Genomic DNA, 22,065 nt, shown 5'->3' with positions numbered 1-22,065 from the left:
TGCTCTGTGTTTGTTCAATAGACACCGCAAAGTTGACACTTTTAATAATGCAAATTTTAGGGTGTGCTGTGGTGGTGTAGAAGACAGCATGACCCACGTTTGGAGGCCTTGAGTCCTCGACGCGGCCGATTCGATTCCCGGATCCGGCGACATTTGCCGCATGTCTTCCCCCTTTGCCCCCTTCCCCCTTATAAGGGACGCTAGAGCCCACAAAAAAAAAAAAATGCAAATTTTAATAGAACCTTGCATTAAAAGGGTCCCTATTGACCAAATAATGCAAAGTTGACACTTTGAATGGATTCTTTATGCAGCTTCTAGTGCAACTTTTCATTAATAGTGTCATTATTTGCCAAATGACACTTCATGACAACAGTTGTAAACATTCATGAACACTCCTTCATGTTCATCAGTGTTATGTCATGTTTATGACAGTGTCATGTCAGTCTTATGCACATCCCTTCAGATAAAGTGTTGTATTAATTCAATCAGATTTTGTTGTAAATGCCCTGTGTGAAGCACTTTTTTGTGTATAAAAGATGCTGTATGGACAAAATGTATTTATTTACAGAGAATATTTGGCCATTTTTCCATGGATAAAACTTACATGCTTCACTCTGCTGCTCAATCTACAAATGCAGAATAAAAAGCCTATAAAGAGGTTTAGTAACCATACTGTCAGAAAAAAGCTTTGCTACAATAAAGAAGTAATCAACCAGACTTAAATAGCATTTCTTTTTCTTGTTAGTTAATTTTATTTATAAAGAATATCTGTAATTGTGTAGATTTTTTTCAGTTAACTTTTCTGGCTTTTGCCCTCTCCTAACATTGTGTTGTGGTGCCACCTACTGGAATATGTGCTGATATATTAAATGAAAAATATTAATAAAAAGACAGAAACAATATAAACAAAAACAAGAAATGAATAAACTAAAATCTTATGTTTATGCAAAAATTAACACAGAAAATGTCCCTAAAATTCTTTAATGTTTTGACAGTCAACATCCAGGAAGTATTGGCAATGTAGTTTACTTTGGTGCTCACGTTTTCCATCAGATGTTTTTTGGTGCCCTCATGTGGTTGGTTTAGCACAGTTGGTTTATTAGGATAAGCCGTGTTAAACACCCCAAAATGTTTTGAGTTCTTTCCAGTTGTAGATTCAGTTAATTTCGTTATTATCATCTACTTTTATTCCATTATTTTTTTCCTTTCTTGTTTCACATCAAAGGAGTCTCAAAGCATTGAAACTGGGACCTGGGTCATGGTAAAGGCAAAGAATACACACAATAGAGCTTTTTTTTAAATAAAAACATTTACAGGTATATGGTCATCCTCATTCTCATTTGACTGTTGTTGATGTGAAACAAGTTCACACTGACCGGTTGCCTAAATTAGCGTCCTACTTGTATCTTTGGTAAAGGTCTGTTTTCCTGCCTTGGAGTAATCTGAGCTACGTTAAATCAGCTCTAATTCTTGATCTCTAATTGAAAGCAGACTGAATGTTCAACTAAAGTCAGATAATTTAAAAAAAAAACATTGCGTTCTGTCAAACCTCTTTTCTGTTTATGAATCTCAATTTCATAACCTATTTTGTTGTTTTGGTTTTCACAAATGGAATAAAGGATTCATAAGTCATCAGCTGTTTTATATGCTGGTGATATCCAGATACCAACTTCAGAATTATCCATGAGAGACGCTGATGGGCAAAAAAATGTGAACAAAATGAAATGTAATCATCTTTCTAAAAATGTCCTTCTATTCAGAAATTCAATAGCAAATAATGAGCCATAATATAGTGTCAATAATCATTTTAATTGTCAAATTATTAGGTTTTACTAGCAATTTTAATAGCTCTGCCGGTGAGGAGAATGGAAGACATATTTACTATGTTTAATATCTCACTGTAATCTCCTTGTTTAGATTATAAATTAATATCCACTACAGTTTTCACTGAAACATCAGCTCTTATTCTGATGATTATAACAGGTTTTTCATATGTACTAAATGAATAAGTTAACAAGGGAAACACTTCAGGAAAATGTGAGCTTATCATGCTTCTGTAGCCAACTTTGATTTACTAAAATCAGGGAAATAAATACAGCTATAACCCAAATCAGAAAATCGACTTGAACAGCTTTAAATTTATTTATTAACTCAAATTAATAAAATGTTCCAAAACACTGATGGAGAATACAGTTGTATTGCTCGGAGCTGTCTTCTGTGTCCTTCCTGCCACGGTCACCAAGAGGAATGGGAGTGTGTTGAAAACAAGGTGCTTTAAATAGACGTCTCTTTCACATTCACATGGGCCCATAAATGTGGTATCAGAAAATCATCAAGGAAAATAAATCGTATTCACCGAGAAAATTATGTAAAACTCCTGGCTCATTGAAAAAACACTAAATACTTATGCTCAATTAGTCATTAGTGTGAAGTGCCATTTCTGCAGGGCCGTCTCCTTCAGAATCATAAAGCCAAGGCTCCAGTTCACGGATTAATTAGCTTCTCTTTATGCTTGGCAACAGTTTCTGTTCACAGTTTGTAAGATTGACAACATTAGCCTGAAAGTACATTCCATCTGTGAATAGATTTTCCCCATTGGCATAAATGTGGGGTGTCCAAAGTGCAGTTGGGGGGCCATTCGTGGCCCGTGGGATAATTTTGTGTGGCCTCTTTATTAGAGGTGAGTAGGCTTTGTTGAACCTTGGTGCTGAGTGTTGAAAACTTTGTATCCTTCCGACCTTTGCACCTTTAGGTGACAGGTTTACATACACACCTACCCCAGATACTAGGGCTGTTGTTAACGAATATTTTAGTAATCGAGTAATCTATCGATTATTCTTATGATTAATCACGTAATTGGATCAAAAATATTATAAAATATTGGTAAATCTGGCACAACACCGGTATTACTATCGGATATCAATATCAGTCCAATTTTTCATTTTTGAGCATCCCTAACAATCACTTTTCTGTAGTTTAGAAACTAACCTGTAACAATAATAGCTTTCTAAATTAACCAGAAGGAAAGTTATACAAAGATCTGAAATTCTATTCAATTTAGAGAGGATTTAAAGAGGCAGGCTCACAAATACGCTGATGAAAAAATGTCTGTACTCCAGCTTTTAGTTTATGTATTCATCTTCAGTCAGTTTAATAGATGAACGAACAAACCTAATGTGGGGATGGGGGAGAAACAACTTGTAGACCAGGGGACGAATGTAAGAATGGGGGCAGCAATATGGGATATTTGCGGCACCTTCGTTCGTCACTCTCAGAAACTCATCTACAGCCATGTACCTCCACAATGCACTCCGCCACCCGTTTGTTCAGACCGGGATGATATAAAATTTATTGTGCGGTTCGTCCGTAAAGCTACACTTACACTGTAACCAACAACTACTCAGCTGCCCGCTGTGTTCAGTCTATCCGCTCACCTGTATAAATACTCCTGCAGCTCTCTTCCCGCCGTTCGCTCTGAGCCAGCAGCTCCCAGGCATCGCGCCAGTGATTTTAAGGATGCTTATTGGTCCCCCAAAAATGATGAAAACCCAGGCATTATCATCAATCAATAAAATCCCCACGGCTGAACTTGAAAATTGTACGTTACGCCGCTAACACTTAGCTTTTGTCAACAACTCAGAGGCGGAAGTCAGAGCTACACATAACACAAGTAATGTTCCAGCCGGAACACGGTTGCACTAAAAAATAAAACATAAATTAACAAAGCCTCAAGGCAACTAAATTTTCCTCAAGGAATTTTAATAATTGAGGTAGTCGAATTATTCGAGGAATCTCGAGGAATTCACGTAATAATCTGTTCAGCACCGCAACCACATAACTGGGTCAGATTGGGGTGTGTGACCTCTTTCTTATCCACCATTATTATTCAAGAAACCTGATCGGCCCATTGTTCATACCCATACAAGAAAATAAAAGCCTTCGACAGAAACATGCCAGCAGTGTTACTCTGAAGTTGTTCCACTCTTCTAAGTAACTGTGGCACAAGTCTACTTAAGGAAGTGATAACAAACTTTACATACCTCTGTTAGGTTAGACTGTTCCAGAGAAAAACAAAGGGCTAACCTAGTCCAACTGGTCTTACAACTCCACAAGCTGAAAAATAAACATTTCTGGGAAAAATGTGGCACACATCCCACTTTTCAGTTCAGAAGTAGAATTAAACTTTTTTTTTTTTTTTGCTTAAAAACAGTTTATTTTAAGCATTCAATTTCTAACAGACTGAGACACTTAAATAATCTTTGTTTTTCCTGAGGATACTTCACTTTGTTTACTTACTCCCTGGTGCCAGGATAACATTTTTCTTCCAGATTGCCAACGATCTACTTCACTGCATTGCGTTGTAATGTTAACTGATGTGAATAAATGCCTTTATTTCTGCCTCACTGACGATTACAACACTGAAGACTAATTCCCGTAATGTGAACCTGATCCAGGGTTAAATTGATTATATGTGAAAGCTTCAAAGGTGTTAGACTCGTGGACATGTTTGATTCAGGAAACTGTTCTTAGCAGAAAATGTTGTAATAGATTTGAGAGAGAAGAGGCGTGGAGAAAATCAGCAACTTCTCTTCATGAAAGCTGTAGCCGCGGTGTTGAGATCAGGTCGACAGGTAGGGGGTAGATCTAATGAAAAACCCTGTGGAGTGCGACTCCCTGCTGGAAATCCACCACTAGGACTTCAAAGCCTCCTCTCATGTGAAGCAAACTGGTTAGACTGAAAAATAACAGCCAAAAAAAAAGCTTTTAGTGAAAACCTGACTCTAAACACAATCATCCATCAGTAAAAATAAAAAAAAGTGTCATCTACAAAACCAGGCAAAAGTATCCAAGCTTGTTGACAGTGTACCTTGTTGTTGTTACAATATTGGACGTATTTTGGAGATTTATTATATATAGATCATCATAAAGTTCCACATAAAATTGTAACCAGATGTTTGTAAGTGAATAATGTTGCTTCCACTTAAAATTCAATCAATCAACCAATCAAGTTTATTTGTGCTGAAATGTGCTGAAAATGGCACATTTCAGCAACAAGGCAGTTCAAAGTGCTTTACATCATAAATACACACAAAAAATATAAAGTTGTCGAATACAGTCAACAATTGCCAGTTGCCACCATTACACATCAAAATGTTGTTAATGTTTTATTGATTATGTTTCAAACAGGTAGGTTTTTAGTCAAGATTTTTCAGCTGTTTTGCAGTTTTTTGGGAGTTTTTCAGATTTATGGTACATAGAAGAAGGTGTTTGCTTTTTTCATGACAAATCATTTTTGTTCGAAGCTTATATAGGACATTGTATATTTTCAGACATGAGTATTATACCCTTTCCAGACTTCATTTTCCTTTTTCCCGTATGTTGTTTTTACAATTCCTGGAGTGATTATGTTTGTGTTTCCTTTTGCAGAATGCTGGCATTGAATTTAAGGTCAGAGTGGTTAGCGGATCCACAGCCTACAGCTACTTGTCCCCAAAGGACAGTCGACCATTGTGCCACCCTGCAGTCGACAGGTAGGCAAACAGATTCATACTCTGGTAAAGCAGCTTTAACAACATCAGGATTTGCATCATTAACGGAATCTCTCCAACCTTCATGACAAAATAAAAACATTCTACATCATTAGGAACCCACACAAATCAATATCAGCAAATAAAATCACAGTCATTTCATTTAGTCGGAAACCAGGATGCTTTAATTGGATTAGATCAGAGGGAATGAACAAGGTGAAGGAAAATGATTTAAGTCTAAAAGCACCAAGGTAAAATCAAAGAAAGAGCTGAAGCATAAATAAGATATTAAAAGAAGGGTGTTATGGAAAATCAACTATTCCTTTAGCTTTACATCATGTTCTGAAGTTATTCCATTACCAAAGATGGACCTGAAGTTTTTCTTTGATTCTTTCATCCATGTTTGATAAATTTTTTATTCTCCCATGCCAATATAAACACTTGCTCACACAAAAGTGCTCTAGACTAGCAGCAGCAGCAGCAATTTGGCACTATATGCCTGTAAAATACATAATATCACCCCTTTAATGTTTTGGCATTCTTCTGATGGGAGCAAGAATTTAAGATTTTCTGCTAGATTAAACTGAATATGCTGTAAGTTTATAAGTGTGCTTCTTCTGTTTGATTTGCTTCTGCCTATCTCTAATTCATGGAAATTAACATCTGTAATCTACAAATGAGGATTTTATGTATAATTCTTTCTGAAAGTATATTGAACACTCGAGCTTGTCCACATTTTGTCACCTCACAATCAAATGTTTGTGTATTTTATTAGGATTATATGTGACAGACCAACACAAAGTCATGTATATTAGATAAGTGAAAGAGAATCAAATTGAAATAGGAACGTATGATGTACAATCAATTTTAGCCGATTTGATTCAGTACTTTGTAGAAACACCGTCTGCTGCAGTTACAGCTGCAGTTATTTTTTGGTTTGTCTCTATCAGCTGTGCTCTGTTACAGATGGACATTTGTGCCCGTTCTGCTTGGCAAAATAACTCAAATATGTTGCAGAGCAACTGTGTACTTTGTTTTTTTAACTTTGACTAAGGTTTTTTTTTTTTTTTTTAAAAGTAAAGTTAGGTCTTTTTTTAAACCACATACTAGAATGGTCTTTACTGGACCATTCTAGTATATACATGTTTGCTGATTGAAACAGTCTCTTTGTCTCTTTGAAAATGATTTGCTAAGATTAAGTTTAGTGTATGCAGCATCTTATAAATATAATTTAAACACATAGACAGCAGCTAAAAAGACCTTGGAGAACAACTTAAAGAACATAGTAGTTCATTAGAGATAAGTGGCAGTACCATAAGAGACAGTTAACTTGTGTTCACATTTTTTTGTACATTTTATCATTGTTTGAAGTACTTTGTTATTGCTTTTTTTGTTGTTTGTTTTAAAAGTGACTAAAACTTTAAACTAAATTCCAGAATTTTAGAAGCTCACAGCAAAATTCAATAAAACAAAACTATCCTCGCTTTTTTAGATTGTAGTTTTAGTGTGTCTAAAAATCTGAATTTAAAGCAAGCAAAAACATCTCCAAACATTCTCTATTATTCTGTCCCTGGGAAAATAATAAGTTTGATTATCTCAACTTACCTAAAACATCAATAAAAGGGTCTGATTTAGTCTTACTGGAAAAATGAAAGTTACACAAAGTCGTATCAGTTACGAAAAAATATGTTTACAAAAATGGCTGACAAAAATTAGCCTCAGATAGTTAAGATGTTTTTATTATCTGAATAAATCACTGCAGTGGTAAAATTAGCAAACATTCTGTATTTAGAAAATGTGTTGAACAGAAGCAAAAAGATGTACTGAGGGATAAATGTGTGTATCTGCTGGAAGTTCAACACATCTTTATCTGCAGGACAAATTTGCCAATATTTCCCTTGATCTTCCTGGACCAGTAAGATAAACATATGACATCGTGTAGCTGTTGAATACTAATACTTATTATCGTCCCCGAGATAAAAGCTGTGCAGATGAGCTGTAGAAAACAACAACAGTCGTTCCCCACTGTGAGATCTGAATGCTGAACATCATGTTAGAGCAGGTCTCAACTGGGCCAGTTTGGATGGTTCAGCGTAAAATAAAATAAGGTCTAAATAAAAGACTATGGCAAATATCAAAGCTCGTTTTCTCGTTTAGCATTGACAGATGGTTGTTTCCTGTTTTCACAGATTTCCTTTGGTTTTGCTTTTTTATAACAATGTTTCAGATAAAAACAATATGAAAATGTTCTGTCATGTTGTCAGACAGGTCTCATTTAGGTTACTTTCTTTTTCTAAAGTTCCTGCCTAACTCAGGCCTAAACCAAAAATATTGTCAATTACAGTTATTTTAAACAATTAATTGATTAAACTGAGTTTTTCAAGGACAGTTTGGCTTGAGAAACATTTTTTCCTAATTAATTAAAATTGTATTTAATTGAAACATAATAATAATTGAAAGCAGTTTTAATATTGATAAGGTTAGCTTTTTGTGGTAAAGCTAGTAATCTGAAACATTTGGGTGACAAAATTGCAAGAACTATTAAAGAACAAATATTATTGAGGTGTAAACCAGGTTTATTAAAACATGTTTCTGTTCCAGAGCTTTAAAGTTTTGTGGGCCAGGAGGACCTCCTCATGTGAAGCTTGCTATTGAGTGGGACCACACCTCTAAAGAACGGTAAGCACTGTGCTAAAGTTTCCATCTTTAGTACAAAGTAATGAGCTTTTTCTGATGCTGTCCAGAGGGGTCTTGTTTGCTAAAACACTAACTGATCAGTTTTATCTTTGTAAGATGGAGCAGACGTACACCCCCACTGATTCTAACAGCGGAAACACAATTTAGCAACCGCATGCCAACAACACACACTGTGTTTGCTTCAGTCTGTTTGGCAGCATCCATGAGGAGGTGGTGAAAGACGCAGAGAGTGTGAGGAGCCAGCAGCAGCAACACCTGCAGCAGCACAACTGCACCTTGGACGAATGCTTCCAGCTTTATACCAAAGAAGAACAGGTGAGAAAGATGGCAGTAAACAACTTCAACTTCTTCTCTGTTGAACAAAACGCCACATTTCAGAATGTCATTTAAAAAAGAAACAATAAATATTCTAAGAGAAAGTTTATTTGTGCTCTTGCATCTGCTCTCCTCTGCTGTTTTAGTCAACAGAGACATTCCCCTGCTGCTATGAAATTGTTCACAAGGGAGCGGAAAACAGCAGCGGCATCAGAATTACCATTTGATGCTATGTTTTGAGCTAAAGACTTTAAAGTTTGCATTTATTGTTTAACTATTGGAGTCAGAGTAGATAAAGGTTGCTTCCACTGTTTTAGGGAGCTCAAGGATACTAAAGGACGTACTACTTAACTTAAAACTATAGAGAAAATAAGGTATGTGATGAGAGGTTCTAAAAATAGATTTTAAAAAAAGAGAATTTATTTATTTATTTACTTATTTTTCAATAAAACCTCAACAAAGGTTCCAGGAATAGCAGACCCTTTAAATTTTGACTGAGCAGTGCTTCCATAAATCTTGATATTGCTTTTATTTATGGTCTTACATTTTTTTTTTTATTGCTACATATCTTTTTTTTCTTTTTCTTCTTTGTTGGAATTTGGTTTTTATAGATAATGTGAAACCCTAATAAATGTATTAAATACTAAAATCATTGGATACTGATGTGATAAAATGCTCTATGCATCTCATTGTGGGATTCTGAAAATATTTGTTCTTTTTGTTAAAATGTAAAAATAGCCTTGTCAGTTATTTTTGGCTTTAGAAGCACCTTGATATTGGAAAAATAAAATAAAATAAAACACATTATAAGAACTAGTCAGACCTACAGTGGGGTATTCTACATTAACCACAGATTCTTTAAAACATTTTGCGCTTTGTAAAACTTTTACACTGTTTAAAAGAAACAAGAAACTGCGAATTTTACAAATGTTTCCTTAAAGGTGTTAAAATGTCCTCTCAATATTTTTTATTATCTCCTTGTGAAAGCTCAGCAACGGTAATAATTCTCATCTGCATCTGCTCTGGTTTTTGTAGGATAACGTTAGAGGGCTGGCATTCTAGAGAGTTCTAGCATAGTGTGGGAAAGCGCTGTTGTTAGAGCCAACAATGCTAAGCAAACAACTCTACTGCATTTAAAGGTCAGGATAATATTGGTTACACATTTTCTGTGATTAAAGTAAAAACTACCTGAAAGAGCTGATGGAAAAAAATCACAAATGGTCAGGTGGCAGATTGAGGTGATGGACAGACGGTTCTTGATTGGTCACTAGATAGCTGGCAGGTGGAAGGAGGCCAAGAGGAAAAGCAGGAGGGATTAAAAAGGATCAGTGAAATGAGACTGGGTCTAAAAAACCTGAAAGTCTAAAGGCAGACAATGAACCCAGACATGAGGTGAGACAGATTTTACAGAAAAAAGTAAATAATTTGGTATTACAATTTATAATTTATGCTAGTTTTTAATATAAATAATGACTTGCTGTAACGGCCAAAGTTGTTCATTACTTCATATTTTCTGAATTGTAAAATATACTATTTTAAAATGGAATATCTATGCAAAATAACTTCAAAAACACCTGAAACAGTTTTGCTAGATATTTGTTGTTAAAATAGTGTGAAAACATTTAGTTAATCACCCCATATTGAAGTTCCCAAAGAAAAATTTTATATAAAGAAGTGATTAAAAGTTTTGACAATTGAACTTTTACTAACATTACCTCTGCAGTTTGAACTGACAAATGGTCAACTTTAGGTTTCTGTTGAAATTGAATCAAATAATCTATAAGTAACTTTTCTGCTCCAAGACAGAAATAAGTTATCCGTTACAAGCTGTGCAGAGATCAGCCACTGGCAAGTTTTGAAAAAAAAAAGCTTACATTTTAAATGGCATGTCTGAAATGCGTTAGTAGTATAGTTAATGAAGTTCACTACTAAAGGGAAACTCTTCTGTTTTGAAAACCTGAATCTGACTCCAACTTTATGAGACTAAAGTTGGTACACAACAAATTGTGGGCTGTCAATGTGAAAATCTAGAATAATTTAGAAGTTGACAGTCTTGATTTACCTGTGTGATGTTGTTGAGGTACTAATGGGATTAACAAAAAAGAGAGTAAAATATTTGATTCTTTTGTAAAAATAAAAAAGGGACTTCGCAATATATATTTGGAGAAAAACGAGACAAAAAGATTCATTTTTGTGAGTAAACTTACTGATGTGAAAATTACACCAGAATGTTTTATCGATCCAAGACGTACCAGCCTAAGTAATCCTCATACAAAGAAATCAGAAAAACTCAGTCTATCTTTCATGTGCAATAAAGCAGAATAATACAAGGAATGAATGTTCAGTGAGATTAGAAATTTTTCTTTAAATACTTTCAAAAAAAATTGTAATGACATTTTTCAGTCTCCTCTTTATAGAGAAGTTTGTTGCATTCACTGCTTGAAGTTGATTTTGAGCTCTTCTTCCATACAGGCTCCTCAGATGTTAAATGTTAAGGACCTTTTGTTCTCTCTGATCTTTACTTCTTTAAATAATGTTTTAAGTTGGGTGCTAGAGCGAGTCGAATAAGCCTCTTTCTTCTTTCTCTGAAACCAACTGACTGACCCTTGGTTGACACTTGCTGAACCCAATTTCTTTTTCAATTCTTATGAAAAATGTCTCGTTACATGTCCACCACGTTCATCTTTTCTTTCATGTACAGTAGTATGAAAAATGTAAGTGTTTCAGAACATTAAACCAATATAAAAGACCACACAAGTCAACACAAAATGCAATTTTAAATGAAGGTGTTTATTATTAAGATAGACTAAGCATCCGTGTGATAAAGTGATTGCCCCATCAACTGACCAGACCATGTTTTTCCACATTTTGACTGTCATGTCCAAATTTTCTGCAGGAAACATTTATGGCAAAATGTTTTTGGCTTCTCAACTATGGCCAGAATGGTTCTTAGTGGAATCTTAAGAAGTTCAGAAAAGCATCTAGAACATCTCCATCATTATGTTTTCCAATTACAAAATTATGAAGGTCTTGAGAGTTTTCCGTTTCCACCCAGGATGAATTGATTCTTGTGTGATGCCTCGGTAAAAAGAAACACTTCAGTGACAACACTTCAGTCAAAACTAGATGAACTAAAATACAGTAACTTTGTACTAAACACTGACAGCTTTAAGTGATTTTCAATATGCCTCCTTTTTTCTGATTTTTAGCATGTGATCCCTCTATAACTCCTCTTTATTACACAAAACAATATTTCTAAAATAATTGTTATTTAGTTGGTTTTTTTGGCTGTGTGGTGAGAATTCGATGTCAAAACTTCAATTAGTGTTAGGAATGCTGAGAGATGTTGAAGCTGTGAAATATAGTTTGTGATTACATATTTGTGTCCTCATGTTGTGATTGTAACAAACTAATGTAAATCTTTGATTACATTTAACCAACAGTGACTCTACTGCATATAGCCTGTTAAAATGCTAAATAAAATCGGCATGATTATTGGCTTTATCAGAGAAAATGACTTTATGGTGTCAAAAAAGTAAAAGTAAAACAGCACAAGGTAAAAGCTTAAACTATAATCTGTTCATTTATTTGTTGCTTCTGCATATCTTCTTATATCCTGGTTGAAACTTGCTTTAACAAAAATGTCTGTCCTCTTAAATGAACTTTGAGTAAAAGTTCAGTAGTGAAAGTTCAATGAAAACTGAACACTACTCTTTCAATTATAATCAGATCAATTCACATTGTGTGTTCAGTCTAAATGTGCAATGTGAGATATGAAATGTTACAATTTTATTTCAAATTTGAGGACAGAATACCAATTCTTTGTCTGGAAATTGATGCAGTAGTTGAAGGACAAGCTTTAGTCTCTTCTCTCTAACTTCAAATTGAAATAGGTGACTTTTAATTTTTTTTTACCTATTGCTAAGAACTGTCACTTTGTTGTGACTCAAGAAATTGAGACAGATGAAAAAATCTATATATCTTCCCTGCCTACACCCAGTGGTCCCACTGCCATCTGCAGAAACTCAGCGAAAGCAATCAATCAGAGCCAGAAGGAAGGTCTTAGCACCTTTAAACCATTTGCACAAAGCTGTGCTAATGGTGGGAAAACAACTTCCCATTATAGGAAAATTGTTGATCCGCTGTCATCGGTGGTCAAACTACCTTCCCTGTGCATTCACACCATGCTGCATTGTGGGGAAGAAGCTGCATCCCAGCAGAGCTCAAAGGGCTCTGATTGGTTGTTTCCGACCAAATGATGGTTTTGTGCAGGTAGCAGTAGAACCATAGGGAGAAAATAGAGAAGCCTGTTTTTTTCACAGATGATCGCTCTCATATTGTACTGTCATGACACTGTTTCAACAAATATGTAAAAATTGTTACCTCCCATAGTTTTAAAGGATTTGGTACATTTCTGTTTATACTTAACATCACATCACTTAAGCCAGTCAAGTTTTTGTTTTAGGGGAGTCTTAGGACTTACTCTATATTGTTAATATTTAAACTGAAAATATGCACAAAGAGTTTGTGTTTGTACAAACTTGCTAATTTGAGTGACAACTTGGACAACAAGGAGTCAGGAGATGCACAGAAATTGAGATGGAAAAGCTGCTGTTATCTTTTGCTATCTCTGGTTTCTTCCTTCTTTCTCTTGCCCAACAGACATGTTGCTTTTTAAGCAGCATTGAACAGTATTCTGCATTTTCCTTTCTTGTCGAAACCATCATGGAAGAAGTGCTCATCTAGGTAATATTAATAATAATGAAAATAATAGTAATAATATCTAATGTTTTCATACCTTGTCATAAAGCACTGAACTATCTGATGATTTTTGTCAGTAGAGAGAGCCTTTCTCTTTCCCATATTGCTTGAAACCTGTGGCCTGCTTAATAATGTGGAACATCCTTCTTAAGTACTCAGTTTCAGAAATCAGGAGAGAAGCAGGAGAAATTACAAAAAGCTGGCAAACTAGCCTTGGCCAGGATTCAAAGGGCCAGAACATATTTTTGGGTTGCCGTGCAACAAGTGTTTAAAAGCTTATAATGTAAAACTAACACATTAACTGTAAGACTTAGAACAAGTAATAGTTCCTAAAACTTTACATTTGATTTCAGCTTGCTCCAGACGACGCCTGGAAGTGTCCGCACTGTAAGCAGCTGCAGCAGGGCATGGTGAAGATGAGCCTGTGGACGCTGCCTGACATCCTCATCCTCCACCTCAAGCGCTTCCGTCAGGTAGGCGAAGCTAAAACTGGTTCATAATGAAGACAGGGGCTGTGACTTAGCATACACTAATTTCATGTTGTTGCATAAATGCAGAAATCAATGTTTTTGTATGAGTTATGTGATCAAATCCATGACAGCCAAAGAGTTTGATTACTTGCTCCTTCAGCTGAGTAAACAGGAAATAAGTTACAGCATAAGAGAGTAAAAGTCAATAATTTGCAATAGAGCTGGGATGTTAAATTAGTTCACACATGTGAGTTTAAAAATAAAGGCTAAACCAACAACATAGTCTAACCTTAGGGCCAATAAGGAGCAGAATGCATAAACTGTGTCAGATATCTCCTTTTGTGAAAGTTAAACACATCAGTGGCTGTGATAACTTCTCAACTTATATTTTTCTACTTTTGATAGTACTTGGACACCTAAATTTTAATCTAATTAAATAGAGGCTTTGGAATGTGATCCATCACATTTTATCAAATTCCAATTTTTGACACAGTAGGCAATAATTTCTTGTGAATGCAGTGACATAAAATTGGAATTATGTCATTGTACAGCAGTTTCTGCCTCAGTTTAGTAGAAACTGTAACCTTGTGGTTTTGCTTTTAAGCAGGGTACAGATCCAGATTTAGCTACATTCAAGATGTTTTTTGTTTTTTTTATTAATAAACCATCTGCTTTATACTTCCAAAAAAAAGAAACGTTTCGAATAAAAGAGGCAGGATTTCAAATAATGACCTCAAATAATCACATTAATGTGATTTTTTTACTTAAGGAACACTGCCTGCTTTAAAGCCTTTTCTGTTTTGCTTGATGGTTCAGTTAATTAATCCGCTGACTTGTTCAGAATTTGTGTAAGATATATTACATTTATTTCTTCAGAAAAATTATATTTGCTACTCTGAAATATAATTACAGATTCCAATTCTGAGCTTGCTAATATTAAGATTTCTGTTTTTCTATATATCTGCCTGACCTTCCTTTCCTTTGATATTCCTGTGAAGTATTCCTCATGAATATTTTCTTGAACTTGATCAAATCTGCATTTCAATGCTACACTCACACCATATATCCTTCTTCCTTTTCCATCTCTGATATACGTTGGTCTTCAATATTATTAAAATTATCCTGACTTTTTTATGAAATGCTGTTTTGCACTCACGAGAATCTGCACCAAAACTCTTTCCTTACTTAATTGGACCAGTCGGGTTTACAGCATTTATTCTCTAAATGGCGCTATGTGTCATGTTTTGGCAACGTTCCATGTTTTTTAAGTTTGTCAATAATTCACTTATGGAAAAACAAAATACCTCTTTCCAGCACAATACTCCACATTTATTTGTATGGCATATGTCCATGTTCCCAGTTTTAAAAATGTTCATCCCCTCTTGTTATCTTCTTCTATTGTGCTAGCCCAGTATTGATATTTTAGAAAACAGCTACACTAATCTAAGCAGATTCAACTAAACAAACTGATTAGTGAGCCTCTCTATCTAGAAGAATACATCATTGATTCAAGGACACAACAAATGATATAATGCTTTCTGATTTGTCAGCAAATACAGAGGGTTAATTTGAGTACAGGAGATGTGAAAACAAATTTTAACAATTGTACAATTATAAGCAAAAAGAGCAGGATTAAAAAAAACTGTAGATCTTTAAAAAGAAAGCATCAAAGTGAATGTCTGAAGGGTTTCTATAGTTTTGTATTATAAAATGCAAAAGCCATTTTTTTATGGAGAGCCTTCAGGTGTCTGCTAGATTGCTAAAGATAGTTTTTAGTTTTTAGCTCTGTGAATCCAAGCATGCATCCAAATAAATAAAAATCCCCTGATGAGGAATTGAGAGTCCAGAACAAAATTTTGCAGAGAAAATGTTGCCAAAGTCAGGTTGGAGACTCCAACCAAAGAAACGCTAATACTGAATGTGAAGGTGCTTTGATATAGTTAGTTCTATAGGATTGACAAATATGTCACCAGGTGAATGCACCTTCATTTGTTTTCTTTTTAACAGATTTCTTGTATATCAGTTCAGTATTCAGAATGCATATCTCGTTTTTATACAGCGCTATAAAATGATCTAAAAGCATCAGATCTGGTTTTGGAATGGAAAACAAAACCTAGCCTCAGGATGAGTTCAGACCTGAGCTGTTCAGAAAATTTTTGCACTTTCCTCACAAGCTTCTTTTTTTCTCTTGTAAATCAACCAGTTTGAATAAACAATGTAATTTGTGACCACAAGAGTGGTACGCATCTCGCCAAATTGATGCCTGAAGCTTATTGCTACTGAAAATGTGGTCTCTCTGTAACTTGTTGATAAAGACTCATTTGAATATTAATGAGAACGTTTGCATATATTACTTTTATTAAAATATGTTCAAACATTTTAAAATTCACTGACAATTTTTTACAGTTTGGTCCTTTCTGCACAAAATCTCTCTCTGTAAATAATTAGAAACCTAAATTTATGTGACATTCTTACAGACGAGGGATATAAATTTGAGACCACCACTGTAGATAATCATAAATTTTCATGTCAAAGCTTTCAGAGACATTGATTCTTGAATGCAGCCAACTGATTTCTCTACAGATGCTAATTTATATTCAGCTTAAATTCTCTGACTTTTACCTTCTTTTTCTTTCCGTTGACAGAATGCTTCAATTTCTTTGGTGAACACAACTTTTTTTATGATTCCACCAAAACAGCCAGGATCCAATGTCTGGTTTTTGATTGACAGATTCCTGTAAAGCTGTAGCTTGTGGAAGTCATGCAGTTCTGAAATAATAAAAAAAATATCCCACAAACCAGTGTTCAGATTCACACACAGTTCTCTCCAGGGCATGAAAGGGATTTTGTGCTACCGTCATTTGGTCCATCCAGTCTGAAGAAACAACTTTGGTACCATTACATTTTCTCATCCATTGTGCTGTGGTCACAGCGTTTGAAAGACACTAGACATAGACATATGCTTTTATCACAGTCAGAACTGAGGGCATGTATCGGTGTTTCTCTGTGTCTCGTTTAGACTCTGGTTGTACAGGCTTTCACTGCTGCTCCGCATAAAAATCACAAAGGAGCTGAATATTCTCTGCTTGATACAAAAACTGTCTACATTCTAGTATCTAATTATTCCACTGATAGAAATGGACATAATCATCAGCCAAGATGCTCATCCCCTCAGTTGGAGCCTTCCTGTTTTATTTATGAATAGGACCACTTGCATGGAACTATAGGTGCATCTCAGTGAATTAGAATATGCATTCCAATGAGAGGAATGTTATGAAAATTAATCATAATTTGCATAACTTCTTTTTCAAGTGTGTTCAGCCTTTGCAGCTTGTGGTAGTTATCCTAATTTCTATGTTGAGAAATATTGAGAAACATAAAATGCATTAGATTTAACTGAAAAGGCTCTTTTGTTTCCTACAAGTAAAGAGTGTTTTCAAATTATTAATTTCCTTTGGAAATCAACTGAAAGGACATCTGAAATTTGTTTATTCTTTATAGGCTTTTAGGTTGTTTTGGCTCTAAATTAATAGAAATTAAAAGAAAAGAGCAATTAAGAGAAGCAAGTATGTGTTTGCATTACACAAGCTTACCTATAGGGTTTGTAATCGGCTGTAGTATCATTATCCTGAAGGCATTCTCCTCTCATCCTTATTTCAATAGATTGTCTTTGTTCCAAGGCCTGCTGGGCGATGACTCTAACAAAAAAATGTTTCTCTTTCCACTGGCTGCCATCCAAACTAAAAAACCTGATTAATTCTCACTGTTGCTCAGAGAATTCGAGAGGTCTCATTTGCAATAAATCTTGCTCTCTCTTGTCCCTTAAGAAGCAAATATTTGCTCTCTAAAGCCAAACGTTTATAGACAAAAAGTTGTTGTCAAACACTGAACCCTGACATGGGAGAGTTTCACATTTTGCTGAGCATTCTCACATTTCTGTTTAGTTTATGTTCAGGAACTTGTACCATTATTTACTCTGCTGTGAGTTCTCAGTTATAACACGATTTGCCTCATGCAGCCTACACCTGGTTTGTGAGCATCGGTATTTAACCGTCTTTCACATTAGGCAGCCAAAACTCTGAATGTTGAATGTTTGTGAGTGTTCCCACAAGGTTCAACTATTCAGAGTATTTCATACATCTTTCTTTTCCAGAAGCACTTCAATCCAAATGTTGTTCAGTGAAATTTACATGTTGCCTGAACACCTGAGGGTCGACACATGAGAGCTGTAGAGAGGATAAATTGTGGAATTTGACAGGAACTGAAGAACTCTACCCACTTCCAATGTTAAGTCATCCTGTCTCTCTGCCTCTCTTCACACACTATTAGCTCCCCAAAACATCACAAGACAAGCATCAGTCACCACCTTGTTCCAGCAAACCTGTCCAGATTGCCATGGCATGTTCTGCAGTGTGAGGTTATTTAGTGTCTGGATTAGACTTCACTTAGTTGACAGAACTCTGTGCTCTGAAACAGATTTAAAGAATTGTCAGAGGTCAGTCATGACATTTCTGGTGTTGGACACGTTTGTAGACTTCACAGCCACGGGTTTTAGGATTGCAAATAAATTCTTTGACAGCAACATCAATTGTGTGTCTCAGCTTGCAGAGTAATTGCAGTAGCAATTCTGTACTCAGAAGTAGAAAGAAATATCAGCAATATTTTTCTACTTTTGGTAAAAGCACAGTTCTTAATTGCATCCAATCAAATTGTCTAGCTTGTGAAATGAGACACTTCACCGCTTGTGAAAGTGGGACCTGGGGTTTGATTAGATCCACCACCCACTGATCCTGCATAAGACACATTTCATTCTTAATTCACATTGAAAGATGGTCTGGTATTATGGAGAAGTACCAACGGCCATCAGGTCCTTTGGCCTGCCTGGTTCAGCAAACTAATCAAATTAATTGATGCACTCTTAAAGCCAACCACCAGGGGATACAGGGCTCTTTTAAGGACATGCTAGAATGCATGCAGAGAGCATGACACTCACCCTTTCTGCCACCAAAAAACAGGAGAAGCACTGCATGTAAGGGGCATCTTCTGTCACGTTGATTTTCTCTGTACATTTTTCTTCTTGTTGGCATATTTTATCTGTAGCATCATCTACCTGTAACTATAGAACTGTAGGAAATGCCAAGTATCTCTTAGGAGAATAGAAATGCCAAAGGGACATTCTTTAAGACTCCTCACAATTTAGCTGGTACATCAAAGTATAACCGCTGCTTGAGAAATAGCAAAAGTGTCAGAGTGAAAGCCTGTTTATATTTTAGAATTTCTCATCATGTAAGGCCAATTTTTCCAAGAAATACTACATGTTTTGAGAACACACTACTCTATGGGGCCCAAATAAAGCATTGCCCTCATTACAAGAAGTGCTGTTTTTGTGTTAGGGGTATGTTTAGGAAGAAGCTGTGAATTGATTTTAGGCTATGTTTGGAGTTAAGCATGTACTGGTAATGGTTATGTTTAGAGTAGGGGTCAGTTTTAGGTTGTAAAAATGAACAAAACATGAGTGTGAAACAATGCAAAGTCCTTGTAAAGATAGAAAGACTTTATGTGAGTGAGGGGGAGGCGATAGGTTGGAGTGGGAGCAGGAGAGGACCAGTGGGAAGGGAGGTGAGATCGTACAAATGTTAAGTCAGATCTTCAAACACTACAATTAATTAGGCTAAGAGCCAATAAGCAGCTTTGCTTTTCTTAACCCTTTAACTGCCATGAGGATTCCGGTGTCACCATTGACCCATTGACCTGCATGTGACAGTATTTGGGGTGACAGTTAAAGGGTTAAAGGAAGCTTCCTCCCTCTGTCTTTTAAACAGACAGTGGCTGCCAGCTATAAATAATCTTCAGTCATTCTCTCGTTATGCTGAGATGATTGCCTGGAGGTAGAAGCTTAATGCTTAAGTTTATAAAGTGATTATGTTTTAAGGATCAGTGGTTTAGTTCTTGTAATTAGCTGCATCTCCAAGTGTCTGACTTTTTAATCCTTATTTGCACTACTACATAACTTTCTGTGGCTGTACAAGAGGACAGAGCATAATAATGCATTCAATTCAGTTAAGGGTAGGGCTTGGTGTCGGGTGACTTTTGGAAGGTGTGTCCAAACTTTTGGTCTATACTATATATTTTATTTATCCAAAAGGGAAATTACATTTTATTTCAGGATTTTTCATATTCTACATTAATCTAATTTTTGTAGAGAACAAACAATTTTTGTTGTGTTTGCAGCACAAAGCTTCAATGAAAACTACCTTGTGATTCTTAAAGCTTGTCCACTTTATGAGTAATAGTTTCATAAATACAACCGATAAAAAGCAGAGCATGAAAGGTTCTTTCTATTCAGAGCTGCTTTTTAGACAAAGGGGGATTTTTTCAATCTGTTTTCTCTCAATGGTTGGTTTCAGAACCATTACTTTGTAAGAAGCGCTGTTTTGAAAGGTACATAGCGATATCTTAAAATTATTTGAACTAATATCCAGTTCAAAATGACCAGCAGCAATCTGCACAGCTGTATGCAGCTATACAAGACACTACAGATGCAATGTTTGCTTAATGAAAATGATGATCCAATGTGCTTTATACCAGTGTATTCTGTTGCCGTTCTTCTGTATTTAGATTATTCTAAAGATTGTCTCACTCAGCAAGCTAAATTTTTTAGTTGACTTGATTATCTGTGGGGGGGGTTTTACTAGAGAAAAAAAAAACATATCTTTTGAAGGTCTAAAATGCATCAGTAAGTACATCAGTATGTCTGTCAGACTGATAATTGCAAGACACATTTGGACAGCCAGATACGGTCCAGCAGATAAAAGACAGAAACATACTCACTGCCCTTACATCAGAGCCGGTGGCTTGCTCCTTAGAGATGAAAGATTGGCCAGGAAGCTTGGAAAACATAGATAAATGAATGTTGGTAGTTTTGCTTTATACACTGTGCTCAATTGTTAGGCAAGTAGTTTAACCATTTCATGAGCTGAACCCAGTTGAGCGCTCATAAACAGGAGATTTCCACTTAGAGAAAGCAACTCACTGAACAGAGTTTGCGGTTGCTTCTCCACAGAAAGTTGATCTTCATCAGATCAAGAAACTAACTGAATCCATGACTGGAAGGCTTTTCACTGTTATTGACAACAAGAATGGCTTTATCTGTCACTATGAAATACTCTGAATAGGCTCGTCACTAGAGAACGAGCCATTAGGTGGTTACAACAGACGCAATTCACAAGCGGTTCTTAAGAAAAAGCAACATAATTCTATTAATTAGTGTCATTGTGTTGTAATTTGTTTTAAACTTGTGTAGACTTTGTTTAAAACCTGCTTTTTGCTCTTGAGATTCTACACTAAAAGACTTCAGAACCTCCCATTTAGAGGTAACTGGGTCACAGATGATGACGCTGGCTCTGCTTTTCACTCCTTTGAGGCTGACGTCCTGTAGTGATGGAAATGATGTTTGGACAATTGCCTCGACCACTCTCTGCAGGTACTTGTGAGCAGCCATCATGACCCTCAGGGATGCATTTGGTTGGGAAGGAGCTGAATGACGCAACCATAGAGGCTTCTTGGAATATTTTAAGTTTGTTAAAAATGTTTCCAGTTTCTTGCTGAGCTTCGTTGACCTGAAATGTGGTCACACGTAACCATCAGAGATCGTTGTCTCTGTCCTCCGTCCCACTTTAGGTTTTTGTCTGCATGAGCAGCATCATTTTCCTAGTTTTATTAACGACATAGAGGTTGTTATTAAGTGCATCCTGACATCATGCTTGCCTCTCTGCTGTGTGCTGTATTCTGTCTAATCCCCAACACAGACCAGGCTGCTCTGGTTGTCAACGTTATTTGGGTTAATGATGTGTCTGTGTGGCTGCACTGAGTGAATAGTGACTATGGATCTGATTTCTAATCTCTAGTTCTTGTAAATCTTTTGATTGTTTTAGTTGTCTTTAAAAACTATATTTAATTGCATTTTTAAAAAATCCTGCCATTCATGCATTGAAAGCTTGTTTCTTATATTTGAGTTACTCTAACATAACTTCTTTTAGTGGGGAAAAAGTATTTGATACATTGTCGATTTTTCAAGTTTTCCAACTTGGAGATTAGAGAGGTTTGTCATTTTCACAGTGTCAGCAATATTTTAAATAGGCTAATGCTAGTGTTTTTTCCAACTTAAAAAAAAAAATGTGTGCCATGTGAATGGACTTAAAACAGCCAGTTTCCCTTAAGGTTTTCCGTCTCGATCTGGCCGATTAGACTACGCTTTCCTGCCTCCAGAAACAGCCAGCAATCCTCAGTGTGGA

At 35.8% G+C, this 22,065-nt stretch overlaps 1 protein-coding gene across 1 annotated transcript in view; it reads left to right on the top strand.

The window, feature by feature from the left end:
- The window catches only part of usp43a (ubiquitin specific peptidase 43a), a 110,337-nt gene that overhangs the window by 68,295 nt on the left and 19,977 nt on the right, over positions 1-22,065 (top strand). Inside the window, exons 10-13 of the mRNA XM_044113802.1 lie at positions 5,428-5,531; positions 8,130-8,207; positions 8,411-8,540; positions 13,655-13,774. Of these exons, the coding sequence (XP_043969737.1) occupies positions 5,428-5,531; positions 8,130-8,207; positions 8,411-8,540; positions 13,655-13,774 (432 nt within the window). The remainder of the gene's footprint in view (positions 1-5,427; positions 5,532-8,129; positions 8,208-8,410; positions 8,541-13,654; positions 13,775-22,065) is intronic.

This window comes from Gambusia affinis, linkage group LG04 (assembly GCF_019740435.1).
Source record: "Gambusia affinis linkage group LG04, SWU_Gaff_1.0, whole genome shotgun sequence".
Taxonomy (NCBI): domain Eukaryota; kingdom Metazoa; phylum Chordata; class Actinopteri; order Cyprinodontiformes; family Poeciliidae; genus Gambusia; species Gambusia affinis.
Note: the sequence above shows the minus strand (reverse complement) of the source record. Positions and strands in the feature narration are given on the sequence as shown.